The sequence below is a fragment of the Diospyros lotus genome, chromosome 7 (assembly GCF_014633365.1).
Source record: "Diospyros lotus cultivar Yz01 chromosome 7, ASM1463336v1, whole genome shotgun sequence".
NCBI lineage: Eukaryota > Viridiplantae > Streptophyta > Magnoliopsida > Ericales > Ebenaceae > Diospyros > Diospyros lotus.
Genome location: NC_068344.1, coordinates 1,662,848 through 1,677,668, shown reverse-complemented (window position 1 = coordinate 1,677,668; position 14,821 = coordinate 1,662,848). Strand labels below are relative to the sequence as shown.

Genomic DNA, 14,821 nt, shown 5'->3' with positions numbered 1-14,821 from the left:
ATGGGTTAAAAGATAAAATCATTTCCTGAAAAATCAAACTAAAAATAAAGCTGAAATATAATCAAATATTTCTAAAAATAAAAAAAGATGAAATTTAAGTTCTTAATCAAAATTAAAACAAGTAAAAAAAGAAAAATCAAGGCAAGTAATATGTCCTATTTCATCATGTTGGAAGGAGAGAGCAGATTGGTAATACAAGATGCTACTGGTTTCTTACATTTTTATTTACTCTCAGAACTTTTGCTCGTTATATTTGTTATTTTTTGGGGATTTGGGATCACCTATACAATGAAGTTCTAACTTTTCTTGGCTTGATGCCAGATATATCAGACAGGATAGTGGAAAGCTTGTGTAGCAAACGCAAAAGTCAACTCCTATTGCGTTCCATTCCTGCAGGAGAAGCCTCCATTCTTGAAGGAGATATTAATGATGAACTGGATTTAAGGATAGCCAGTGTCCTCCAAAGCACGGGGCATCACTATGAGGGGGGCTTCTGGAATTATTCCTCAAACCATGACTTATCGGAAAGGAAAAGGCATGTTGCTATTGTCACAACTGCAAGTCTTCCATGGATGACAGGAACAGCTGTGAATCCACTGTTTCGAGCTGCTTATTTGTCTAGATCTGCCAAACAAAATGTCACACTGCTTGTTCCATGGCTTTGTCAGTCAGACCAAGAACTAGTATATCCAAACAATGTCACTTTTAATTCGCCAGAAGAACAGGAGCTTTATATACGAAAATGGCTTGAGGAGAGGGTGGGTTTTAGGGCTGATTTCAAAATTTCATTCTATCCAGGAAAGGTAATTTTGTTAGAGATATTACAGTTTCATGACTGTGTGTTGTTATTCACTATATCTGATGTGTTGTCTTTTTTTTTTTTTTTTTAAGTTCTCAAAAGCAAGACGAAGTATAATACCTGCTGGAGATACATCGCAGTTCATTTCATCAAAGGATGCTGACATTGCTATCCTGGAAGAACCAGAACATCTTAACTGGTACCATCATGGTAAACGTTGGACTGACAAATTTAACCATGTTGTTGGTATAGTTCACACAAATTACTTGGAATACATCAAGAGGGAGAAGAATGGGGCTATTCAAGCTTTCTTTGTGAAACACATAAACAATTGGGTTACTAGAGCATACTGCCACAAGGTACAAGTTGAAACTGTTGGTATTGTCATGATCCTGTCATTCCTCTGCCAATTTAATCATGTTGCAGTGCTGTTTGTTTTAAGATATACTGAGTAGTGGGTTCAGTGTGGCTGAAAATTTTACATTTCTCAAACTGATTTGATAAATTGTCTGTCTAGGTCCTCCGCCTTTCCGCTGCTACCCAGGACTTACCCAAGTCTGTTGTTTGCAATGTTCATGGCGTGAACCCAAAATTTTTGAAAATTGGTGAAAAAGTTGCCGAAGAAAGGGAGCGCGGACAGCAAGCCTTCACAAAAGGAGCATATTTCTTGGGGAAGATGGTCTGGGCAAAAGGATACAAGGAGCTGATAGATTTATTGGCAAAGCACAAGAGCGACCTTCATGGCTTCAAACTGGATGTATTTGGAAATGGAGAGGATGCTCATGAAGTTCAGAGCACAGCTAAGAAGTTGGATCTGAATCTCAACTTCATGAAAGGCAGGGACCATGCTGATGATTCTCTTCACGGGTAAGGAACCTTTGAAGCTTGATTGATGAATTGATTGGCTTGTTTTTATCATCTTTCTTATCTCAAATAATCTTTATCATCTCATCTTTTATTCAAAGTTGGTTTCTCCAACACTCCCCCTCAAGCTGGCGAGTAAATGTTGACCATTCCCAGTTTGCATGTGATCTCCTGAAATCTTGTCGGTAGAAGACCTTTTGTTAGGATGTCAGCTAATTGATTTTCTGTTGGCATATAAGGAGTAGTGATTATGCCATTGTTCAATTTTTGCTTGATAAAATGTCTGTCGACCTCTATATATTTGGTACGATCATGCTAGACTGGATTGTGAGCAATACTGATAGCAGACTTGTTAGCATAGTATAATTTTATCGTTCCTTCTAGTTTGATCTTGAGGTCATTTAGGATAATCTTCAGCCATAGAAGTTTGCATACTCCATGAGCCATAGCTCTGGATTCTGGCTTGGCACTTAATCTTGCAACTAAATTTTTCTTTTTACTCTTCCACGTGACCAAGTTTCCTCCTAAAAACGTACAGTAACCAAATGTGGATCATCTATCCATAGGTGACCCTGCATAGTCAGCATCAGAATAAGCTTCTAGTCATACCACCGTTATTCTGAAACATGATTCCTTTTCCCCATAGTTGCCTTTAAGTAATGCAGGATGTGATTGACAACCTATAGATGTTCTTCCCTTGGGTCATGCATAAATTAGTTGACTATTCCAACGGAGTAAGCAATATCAGGCTTGGTATGAGATAGATATATTAGCTTACCAACTAACCTTTGGTATTTGTCTTCATTAACTGCGCCACCTTCATTTTTGGACCCTATTCTATGATCAATGGGAGAGCTTGTTGCCTTGCTATTAAGTTTCCCTGTTTCCTTTAGCAGGTCCAAAATATACTTCTTTTTGGATAAGAATATGCTAGTTTTTGAATAAGTTACTTCAACTCTAAGAAAATACCATAGCTTATCGAGGTCTTTAATTTTAAATTCTCGTGCTAGATGTTCTCTTAGAGTTAGTCTTTCAGTAACATTATTCCCTGTAATAATAATATCATCAACATATTGGGCTATGATCTTACCTTCTCCATTGTGCTTGATGAATAGAGTATGATTTTCTTGACTTTGTTTATATTTTAGTTCCTTCATTACCTTTGTAAACCTTCCAAACCATGCCCTCAGAGACTATTTTAGCCCATACAAGGCCTTTTTCAACCGACACCCCTTGTTACCCTCAAATAATCCTTCAAACCTAGGAGGAGGCTCCATGTAAACTTCCTCTTCTAAATCACCATGTAAGAAGGCATTTTTAGGGTCAAATTGTAGCAATGGCTAATTAAAACAAGTAGCAAGATAAATAAGTATTCTAACTGTATTCGTCTTGGCTATTGGAGAAAGTGTTTCTTGATAGTCGATGCCATAGGTTTGTGTGTATCCTTTTGCCACAAATCTTGCTTTGTATCTTTCAAGTGTCCCATCAAATTTGTATTTTACTGTAAACACCTGTTTACATCCCACTGGTTTCCTATCCTTTGGCCTAGATATAAACTCCCAAGTTTTGTTCTTTTCAAGTGCTTTCATTTCCTCCTCCATAGCAAGTGTCCACTTCTTATCCTTTAATGCCTCATGAACGGATCTTGATATTGTGAGGACAATCTATGGTCAAATACAAACTGGGATATGGGGTAGATAGAACGTTTGGTGCATTCTTGGGTGCCTTTTCTTAATGCAGTGGGTAGATCAAGGTCACAAGACTCAGATTCTCAAATTCTTCCAGAGGGGTTGGAAAAGGAATAGTGGTACTACCTTCATCTAGGTAGGAATCTTAAACTTGTGTGGGTCTAGGTTCAGTTTCCTTCCTTCTTGAGTAGACTAGAGGTTCTCTTGGATTCAAGCCTGGTCGTTGCAATTTGGCCATGTGCTCGTCACGATTAGTGTGTGATGGAATTGTAGAAGCTGGGAATGGAAGGGAACCAGTTGAAAGAGAAGGCTGGCTTGGTGGTTGAGAGGATAAAGGAAGAGATAAACATGTGTTAAGAGTAAGATCCTCATCTTCACTCAAGTGCTCCCCCTAAAGATGAGGTGGGGAAGAGAAAAAAAAAGGGACAAGTATCATGAAAGATAACATCCATGGAGATAAAGAATTTACAAGTAGATGGATGATAGCATTTATACCATTTCTGAGTGTTTTGAGTACCCAAGGAATACACACTTGAGAGCCCCAAGGTCTAGCTTGTCACGGCTATGTAGATGAAGGTGAACATAGACCGTGCACTCAAAAACTTTGGGAGATAAATGAGACAGATGGGAAGTGATGCATTAGAAGCCAAATAGGACTTTTGTTGTCAAGGGAGCGAGAGGGGACACGGTTAACAGATGAGTGGCAATGAGCATAGCTTCCCCCCAGAATTGTTTAGGTACACAAGATTGAAATAACAAAGACCAAGTAACATTTAAGAGGTGGCAATTTTTCCTCTCAGTCACACTCCGCTTTGTTGAGGGGTATCGACACAAGAAGACTCGTGAAGAATGCCTTCTTTAAGAAAGAAGTTGTTTAAACAATGGTTAAAGTAGTCCTTGGCATTATTCGAGCAAAATCGTTTTTTATACACACCCTGAATTGGTTTTGATCATGCGACAAAAATTTGGAAGAATAGTGGCAACGTTAGATTTGTCATGCAAACGTAAGTGATCCGAGTACAATCATTAATAAAGGAAACAAACCATCGAGCCCGCAATTACAAATCCGTGAAGGACCCCATACATCACTATGAATTAATGGAAAATGAGAAATAACTTTTTTATTTACCAAGGGAAAATAAGTTCTGTGATATTTGGCAAGTTCACAGACTTCACAATGAAGATTGTCTAGAGATACATTGTGAAATATGATAGGAAACATAATTTTTAAGAGACTAAAAGGAGGATGGCCAAATAGATAGTGCTGTAACAAGATCTTGGAAGTAGTAGGAGAAGGTTGACATTGTGATGAGAGAGCCAATTGGTGCCTTGATCCATTCAAAGTACTTGTTGCCTCAAGATGGTAAAGTCTTATCTTAACCTTAACAAGTCCAACCGTCGTCCTTAAAATCTTGTCCTGAAAAATACAATCTATGTTAAAAAAGATAACACTGCAGTTCAAAGATTTGGTAAGTTAGCTTATGACAAAAGGTTGGTAGATAGCTTGAGAACATGAAGAACATTAGTTAATGGGAGATGGGGAATGAGATTGATGTTGCCTTGACCAACAATAGGAATATGAGAGCCATTTGCAACAACAATCCCTCTGTGGTCCGGAAGGGGTTTGTATGTTGTAAAAAGCGTGGGACATAGAGTCGTGTGATCAATTGCACCTAAGTCAAGAATCCACGAAGAAGGATGTGGCATTAAAGAAACAAGGAGAAAGACATTTATCAGAGGAGGCTAGAGAGTATGCGCAACTAGAGCCAGAAAGAGATTGGATGCAACCTCTAAACTTTTCAATTTCCTCCTTAGTCCACCAAGTTCATCACTGCTAGCAGAAGCATCTTGAGACCAATATGCCATTTTGGCAGTGTTTGTTGACTGTTGTGCTTGTCCCTTGAATCACCCGTCTGACTTGGAACTTGAGCTTTTCCATGAAGCTTGAAACAATTTTCTCTAGTGTTTTAACTTCTTACAAAATGTGCACCAAAAACCATTCTTATTGGAGGGCTTAAGGCAGTCAGTTTGACTCCCCATGGTTGTCCTTCCTCCATTAGGCTTCCTTGATACCATGGCAGACTCTTCAGTTTGCTAAGATTCAAGCATAACTAGGTGCCTGCTTTCCTCGGCTTGAATGAAAGAGAAGACTTCCCCTAATGGTGGCGACTTTCCTCTTCCAAGGATTTGAACTCGAACAGGATTAAATTCAGGATTTAGACCTACTAAGAACTCAAAACACTTGATTTCGTTCATTGAACTCTTTAGGATTTGGGAATCCTCGTCGTTTTTCATCTTCAGATTCTAATAGTGATAAAGTTCTATTCATAAGCCATTTAGATTATTGTAATAGGCAGTCACAGAAAAACTTGCCTGTTTCGTGGATAAGATTTTGGTTTTGATTTCAAGCATCAAGGTTACTTCTTGCATCATCTTTCGAATAGTTTCTCATACCTTATGGGCAGTGGATAAAAACTTGCAGTTGTGGTTAATTTCAGGTTATTTAGAGTTCCATAACCATGACATAATTGCCGAGCCCTCGTCCCATCGGTATGATGGGTTAAGATTTTGAAAGTCGCTTGCTGTCGTGTTGTGACTAACAACAGTCATCATGCTGGTGTTAGGATTAGCCTTGGAGCGGCTAGGGTTGTTGGTTTTAGAGACTGAAGACATCAGATTTGGGTAGTAAATCTGGGCAAAAAACATATATGAATCTGGGCTATCGGATCTGCAGTGGACCAATGGGTCGGGTCGTATCCAGGCCAGATCTAGGCAAAAGGCATGTCTGAAATTGGGCTAGCAGATTTGAAACGAGTTTGGAGTGGGCCAATGGGTTAAAACTAGATTTGGGTCAGATCTGGGTTGATTGAAAACTTGAAGCTTTCTGCGGTGGGGGAAACCCAATCGACGATGGCGACTATATTGACGTATAACAAGCAACAAGGAAGGCCCTTGACCGATGTTTGAAAAGGCGATCGAAGAGAGAGAGGAAGCTGGCGATGGCATGACTAGTGCAGGGCAATGGCAGTCGAAGGTAGGTCGACGATGGTGGAGGACAAAGACTTGACGAATGGTGACAACGAAGGCAGCAGTTGTGCCGACGATGAAGGCACGACCGAGACGGATGCCGCAAAGGTGATGAAGGCCGAGATTCAAACGATGGCGGTGGCAAGGGGGCGACCGACGATGGCCATTCTAGGAGCTTTAGTCGATGGTAGTGAGGAAACCAACAATCGTGATCGACAGTGGCAGTCGATGAAAGTTGCGCAAGAATCAAAAGCAGAGACTAGTTGGAAAAAATGGACGGCAATGAAGGCCGAAGGTACCCTAGGATGATGCCCTGATACCATGTAAAACAGAATTATATTGCTATACTCCGAAGCACATAAACAACTTAGAGACACCGTTTCAATGTTTTTGAACCATTTCCTGTTTTGAAAACAGAAAAAATGGCCTAGAACGTTTTTCAAGTCGTTTTTATAATTTGCAAAACGTTTCAGGGCCATTTTCCAAATTACATAAAATGGTCGAAAATGCGTTTCCGACGACGAGAGACAGCAAAGGAGGATAGAACAATAGAGGGAGGGGTGTGTAGTGGCGGCAAGAGGCAACGGAGAATAAGGATGCATCGTCGATCGACAATGAGAGGCGAGGCAACGAGAGTTGGGGTAGTGGCGAGAGGTGAGGCGATGGCTAGAGGGTCAGCAATGAGGGGAGGTAGCGGCCACAAAAGGAAGGGTGTGCAGTGGTGGCGAGAGGCAATAGAGAGGGAGGATGTAGTGGTGGCTGACAGTGAGAGACGAGATAGCGGCAAGATGCGGTTGTTGGAGAAGAAGATGAACAGGTGACCTAGGGAAGGGGAGAGAGAAAAACAAGGTTTCTTAGGGATAGACCCACTTAAATAATAAATGATATAATATTTGATATGTATGTATAGACTCTTGAAAAAGAAAGACGAATATGATGATATGTATGTATATGTATATATGTTAAATAATATCCTTTACATATTTTATTTTTAATTACTAAATTCAGCTTGCTTACTGTCCTAATGCTAACACTAGCATGTGTTCATTCTTGGTTTACTTTTAAATTAATTACAATAATAATATCATTAATTGGTGTTTCTCATTTTTTTTATAAAAGAAATATTGACTATTAGTTATTATGGAACTTATGCCTATTGTTTATGTTTATTTGTATTATGTTTGAATTATTTTTTATATTAACAATTATATTTATAAAAACCCCTATATTTTTTTTAATTTACACTTTACCTTGTGTTTTTGTTTTTTACTTTTTTGAAAAAATGTTGTTTTCTCATTTTCGTTTCGGAAACATTTCCCGTATCCGTTTCCATTCAACCTAGCTGTTGTAATTGTGTATATTATATGTATTGAGTTTAGAAGTCTATTTATACATGAGCTAGGCTATGGATTACTCCTAAAATTCAGGGATTAGATAAAATACAAATTCAAATATGCTATGAACAGATATTTTAAAATTCAAGTGGTGGTTTTTGTAACCACTTTTATCTCTTTTATCTTATCTTCTTCTCTATCTTCTCTTCTTTCTTATCTCAAATAATCTTTATCATCTCATCTTCTATTTAAATTTGGTTTCTCCAACAGTTTTTGATATTGCAAATGCTTGGCCGATCAGTAATTTGCCTTTTCTTGATGTTTTTATTGTTTTTGTTTTCTTGTAGGTACAAAGTCTTCATAAATCCCAGTGTTAGCGATGTGCTCTGCACAGCCACAGCCGAGGCCCTAGCAATGGGGAAGTTTGTTGTTTGTGCAGATCATCCATCGAACGAGTTCTTCAGGTCATTCCCCAACTGTTTGACTTACAAGACTCCAGAAGATTTTGTTGTGAAGGTGAAAGAAGCGATGGCCAATGAACCCCAGCCTCTTACTCCCGAACAAAGATACAACCTTTCATGGGAAGCGGCCACCCAGAGATTTATAGAGTACTCCGAGCTTGACAGAATGTTGAATGACGAAAAAGGCGATTCTCAATCTGCTCAAGCTAGTGGGAAAATCTTCAGAAAATCATTGTCCACGCCAAACTTGACGAACATGGTTGATGGAGGGTTGGCATTTGCCCACTATTGCCTTACTGGGAATGAGTTCCTTAGGCTGTGCACGGGGGCTATACCTGGGACACGCGACTATGACAAGCAGCATTGTAAAGACCTGCAACTCTTGCCTCCTCAGGTAGTAAACCCTATTTATCTGTGGTAGGTGGGTTCGTTCGCATGTGTATATCGGCAATAGTTACTTTTGTGTATAATCGATGCTATAGATATGTAGGATCTTATCATGTTTGTGGATCATCAAGGTCCTTCTTGACGTTCTTTAGTGATAAATTCAAGATTTTATAGTGTCCTTGTCTTGAATGCAGAAATATTGCAACTTGGTAAGAGGTAATTTAAGAAATCAGTCTCCTCTCTCTGGGCTTTGCTGTGTCGTGTGTGATGTCTAGTAATTTGATAGTTCACGCACAAACCGAAGGGAAATGGTCAGCTAAGACCTTGAGTGGGCTCTGCCTTTCATGAAGTTGAGATTCAGTTCTTAATTCTTTGCTTTGTTCTTGTAACAGTTTCAACTTGTTCCTTGTTCCCAATTCTTTGTGTGTTTCAAGGGGAAAGATTCACACTTGCTTCTTGTTCTTCTTCTTGTTATTAAATAAGGATATTATTAAATAAAATAAAATAATTAGAAAGATAAGGTGGTGTTTTATTCCTAAATTTTTATGAAATCTCTAGTTTTGTTTTTATTAAAAAACTGAAAAAGTATTGTGTTAAAATAAGAGATTGAGATGATTTACGAAAAAAATTGTGAAAAATAAAAAAAATTCAAATTAGTAAAGAAAATTTAGATATCTTATTTTAAGAAATTTTCAAGTTCAGTTAATATTTGAACAATGTTACTGTTGTTAAAAATAAATTAGTCTTTTGATAGTAAATAATGAGAGGCTAAAATTGGCACGCACCAAATATAGTAAGAGAGAGAGAGAGAGTCGTGCATTGCACAACACACAAATATATACAAATATAATATATAAATATATGTACGAGGCCATGCTGTTCTTCCGCTGTGTCTAAGATGCTAATGGATACTTTATTTTGTGAATAGTCGATAAAATTTTATTTTAATAAATAGAGTTTGGATATTAAAAAGTATTTATAAAAAAAAATATAAATAAAATTTTTAAAAGATTAACTATGTACACATAGGATGGTAAAGACATAGTCCCTACCCATAATATATTTTATATAATTATATGTATATATAAAAATTTATCAATTATATATCATAATTTATAAATTTGAAAAAGTCCCAAGTCACACGTATCACCACAAATTTTAAAGTTAATATAGTTATGGCCTCACCCGCCTCTTATTTTGTCATAAACAAACAAATTTGACATTTTTTTATTAATTAATACATTCAAACCATCTAAACTGTTATTTTTTAGTTTTTTAGTCAGATTATTTTATTATAAATTATTTAAATTGTAAATATAATTTTTTTAAAAATAAAGTATTATATATATGAACGATACAATATAACTGGCTGAGCATACCAAGAGCCACAATTACACCGACTCCATTTGCGTCCACCACACATCGCTTAGGTCCTCTAAGTTGTACAATTTTTGGCAAATACTTGATTCTCTGCACGTTCTTTTTTCTTAGAACTTCATTGATTCTAAATTTGATTTTTTTTTTGGGTTATAGGGTATCAGCCCAAAAGAATTCAAGAGTGAGATTGATGAACAATTCTTTGCACTTGTTGGAGTGTTAATGGAGTCCTTAAGGAAGAAGAACAAAGAGAGGTAGAAAAAACATGTTAGGTACTTGGGGAATTTCAAGATGTGCTCTCAAGGTTCTTTACCTTTTATCATCAATTTATTAAAAGGTTCAACACCATAAAGGAATGTCCATCATGAAAGTTACTAACAATGGAGAATTCAATTCAACTGAAAGGAAAGAGTCGTATAAGCATTCAAAATCATAAAAGAGAAAATAGAGCTGCTTAGGTAATGTGACTTGCAAATTTCTCTAAAGTAAGATGCGATGTGATATATCTATTTGTTCAATTGCAACCCAATCCCATGGTTTGAAATTCTTCTATTCTTGAAAAACTTCAGTTGTGATCGCTTCACCAAGTCAATTTTTGCCGGTGAAGGCGACTTGATGGTCAGCACTGAAAACGTCGACTTGGAGGCCGAATTCAAGAAGTTCTTGAGCTCGTGGTCGAAAAACGTTGGCAAATTTTTGAACGAATTAGCTCTGCTCACCTTCTGACTGCACTTTCACTCTGCAATTAAAACACAATAAAAACACAATAAAACTTATATATTTTTTCTTAATTTTGAAAAGAGATTTATACTCGTCAGTGTACGAGTGCAGTTGTAATCCAAATTTATATTTATATTTTCTGAATGAGTCAAGATCGTTCACTGAGAGATTTATTTATAGACGAATTGGCAACAAGATTTTTTTATGGATTTTCAGATAACGGATACTAGGAAATAAAGCAAGGCAGAAGTTGAAATACACATTGAATGTGAGAATATGAAATTGGATAGCACTTGAGTTAAGACAATTTCAGCACTAACCCGTTGATCCCCAATTTTTAGTAGAAAAGATTAGCAACATTAATTTAATTTCAGATATGAGGGTTTGTTATTAAATGCAATTAGAGATGATGATAGTTCTAGTTTAAGCAATCCCTATACATGATATGTGGGATTCTAATTTAAGCAACTACCATAAATTCAATTGCAATTAATACACAAAACAACTAAATTAATCATTCGGGTTTGGATATGATAGCGTTTCCAGTTCTAGTAACTCCCATACGTGGCATGAAAACTCTAAGTTAGGCTTACGTTCCAATCCAAATCTAGTAATTTTTTAATAATTAATACACACTCATACTGACATTTAAATTAATGTCACTCATTTAAAGCACAGGTTTCATTGACGTTGGACACTGTCCTTGTCTTAACCCAAGACTGAATTTAGCCACTCATCTTCATTTGAAAATTAATTTAAATGATAGGAATTAAAACAACAGAAATTAACCGACCATTTAGACGGTGGATAATAAAAAGACGTGAATTAAAAATTGCAGAAATTTAATGGTAGAAACTAACCGGCCATTTAGGCGGTGGATAATAAAATAATAATAAATAACATGAGAATTCAAGAGAAGAAAGATCACAAGAGAGAAAAGAAGAGAGAACAAGAGCAATTCTCAAATAAAAAACTCTAAAAACACAACTAAGCTTTCATTCAAGAATAATAATCTCTCCACAAGTGCATCCAAGTGAGTTATTTATAAGTCACAAGATGCAATAATGACAACACAAATAAAATTACCCCATTATTCGCTAAACATAATCATAACTAAGCTAATGGGGCATTTACCAAAAGACTTTAACTAGTGGAAAGACACAAAATACAAAAGACTTTAGGTGGTAAAACACTCATAAGAATATAAAAGACTTTAGGTGGTAAAACACTCATAAAAAAAAATATAAAATAAAGAAAAATATTCTACAAATTGAGCTTTGTTGGGCATTTGGTTGGTTTTGGGCCTTTGGTTGGACTCCACTTAGTAGTTGGGTCAAGTGCACTTGAAACATTCTCTAGATTCCATAATTGACCCTTGAATTTGAGTAACAATAATGGGTAATTCAACGTCTTCGATTTATGTCCCTAATTAATTGTAGAAATAAACTTCCTCGCATCATCCTAAAAATAATATGTAATGCATATAGTTATTTATTTTAAGCATAAATATAAAACTAAAATAGGGATATAATTCATTGAGATTTAGAAAACATTAACCCTTCATAACCTTCTTACCCCTCTAGCTGATGCATGACAGATTTTTATTTGATGGTAACCACTTCAACTTCAATTTGAACTTGGAGAAAATTGTAGCACCTACCATCATATCTAAAATAAAAAATGGGAATAGGAAAATATTATTTTATTGTGATTTTGTTGATCTCTTGCTATCAACATACCTTCTCCAAATCTTATTTTTAGCAGTTAAAAGTGTTAGGACAACACAAACTATAATTCTCACAAACAAACTTATCAACAAGGTGTTGGATCCACTGGCCGTTCATATCTCAACATACTCATGTGAATTCATCCTATGATGTAGTGAGGTAGGACGACCTACCCTCTTGAAACAAGATCAATAGAATGTTGAATATCATGTAAAGGGAGAAGTTGTTTTGGGAGAACTTTGAGCAACACATCTTGAAATTCCTCTAATACTTAACATGCTTCCTTTAGCACTCATTGTTTGTTCTTCTTTGGGGACTCCATTAGTCACTTATAAGTGCAAAGAATCGTTCATCAATCTCACACTTGAATTCTTTTGGGTTGATACCTTGCAAGCGGTTCTGTACACCATTTCCCTAGACTTTGTTTATAGTAGGGGGTCAAAATGTTAAGGGATTAAGGTGAATTTTCTTGCACTTAAAGATAAAAAGAACATAAGTTGGAGTGATTGAATATTGTTATATCCCAATCTAAACATCCATGATCTTTTCAAGATAATATTACACACTACCTGTGTTTATATAGGGGAATGACATCACACCTAATCATTGTAAACAATATCATGTCACAACTATGGAATATGTGTCTACCCATGAAACATTGCAAGGGATAAGACAAGGAACCAATTCTAACCCAATGTGAGTTACTATAGTAGAGGAGTAGTTTACATTAATGTAACTACCAATATTTGTTATGACTTTACAAGATTTGTCAATGATCTTAATATTAATGTGAAGAATGTTGTTTGAAATTGCTTAGGTTGAGTGAGAATATCTCAAACAACACTTACACCCAAGACGCGTGACTATGACAAGTAGTATTGTAAAGACCTACAACTTTTGCCTCTTCAGATAGTAAACCATATTTATGGATGGTAGGATAGTTCGTTTGCATGTGTATATCGATAATAGTTATGTGTGTATAATCAATGCTATAGATATGTAGGATCTTATCATGTTTGCTTGTTTGTTTGTGGATTTTCAAGGTCATTTTTAACTTTCTTTAGTGATAAATGCAAGATTTTATAGTGTCCTTGTCTTGAATGCAGAAATGTTGCAACTTTGTCATAGATAATGTAAGAAATCAATCTTCTCTCTGGGCTTTGTTGTGTCATGTGTGTGTTGTCTAGTAATTTGATAGTGCACACACAAACTGAAGGGAAATGGTCAATTAAGGCCTTGAGTGGGCTTTGCCTTTCAAGAAGTTGAGATTCAAATCTTAATGTGCTCTTGTAACAATTTTAACTTGTACCTTGTCCCATATTCTTTATGTGTTTCACAAAGAAAGATTCACACACTTGTTTCTTCTTGTTCTTTTTCTTGTTAGAACGACCTATACCTATTGTTTGTGTTCTTTAGGCATCCATGATTTCAATGAGGTCTCACGGTCAAAAGAGAAAAGTCCATTGAACTTTTAGGATTATAGTTAGCAAATTTAAGGATTTTTTATATGTTTATTTACTAAAATCGAACTTTAAAAGGGCTATGTTATTCTAACTTGGTGTTTATTTCATTGTGTTTAGAAGTCGAGTTGGCCATATGATTCTTACAATTTTAGTCATATTTTTTATAAGATTATTATTTATGTATAATTTAATGATTTACCTAAATTATGGATTATTACTACATCTAAATTTGAAATTGATTATAAACAGGAGGATTATCTTTCATGCTAGATGTGTTGTAAGAGGTAAGTTTTAAATTTCAAATTCTCCATTAATGGTTTATACCAAATTATCCATTGGATTCTACAGTTGGTGTAAGTGTATTATTTATTAGTTTAGGTAATCAAGTGGCATAAAGGTATAGTTGAAGGTGGACTTTGAATTAACCCAAAATATATATATATATATATATATTCCAATTCTAAACCCAGTGTCTAGTTTTAGATCATAATTAGAAGTCAACTTGGCACCATCAAGTTGATTTAAAACTAAATTTGATATTTGTAGGGATATTTTGTATTAATATATTTAATATAAAACACATTATACAATACAAAAGAATAATGTCACTTCAAATATTAAAATTAAGTATCTAAATAATATTTTTATTTGAAATTATACTTTCAAGAGAACTGTTAAGTTTAGGGACATCAGAATTTGGGAGATATCAATGGATTTAATAACAAACCAAACTTAGAAAAATTTATGAGTTAGTTACAATCAAATTTGCCCTTACCTTTCCCATTCAAAATAGATCTTAGTTTTTAACCTTCCTTTAAGAGGTTTATTTTATCAAAGAGGCAAAAAAAATATTGTGTCCTGTCTTTTGAGACACTTAACTATTCTCATATTATGATTATTTTTTCATTTATCATTTAATAAAACTAGTAAATGTATAAACCATCTAATATAAATATGGATCGCGCTAGTCGTAC

At 35.6% G+C, this 14,821-nt stretch overlaps 1 protein-coding gene across 2 annotated transcripts in view; it reads left to right on the top strand.

Moving 5' to 3' along the window:
* The window catches only part of LOC127806000 (digalactosyldiacylglycerol synthase 1, chloroplastic), a 29,087-nt gene extending 20,349 nt beyond the window's left edge, over positions 1–8,738 (top strand). For both annotated transcript variants that reach the window (XM_052342919.1, XM_052342918.1), the window contains 4 exons: positions 322–803; positions 892–1,158; positions 1,317–1,666; positions 8,060–8,738. In XM_052342919.1, coding sequence (XP_052198879.1) covers positions 322–803; positions 892–1,158; positions 1,317–1,666; positions 8,060–8,594 — 1,634 coding nt within the window. In that variant the 3' untranslated portion in view covers positions 8,595–8,738. The remainder of the gene's footprint in view (positions 1–321; positions 804–891; positions 1,159–1,316; positions 1,667–8,059) is intronic.
* Positions 8,739–14,821: the final 6,083 nt, after the last annotated feature.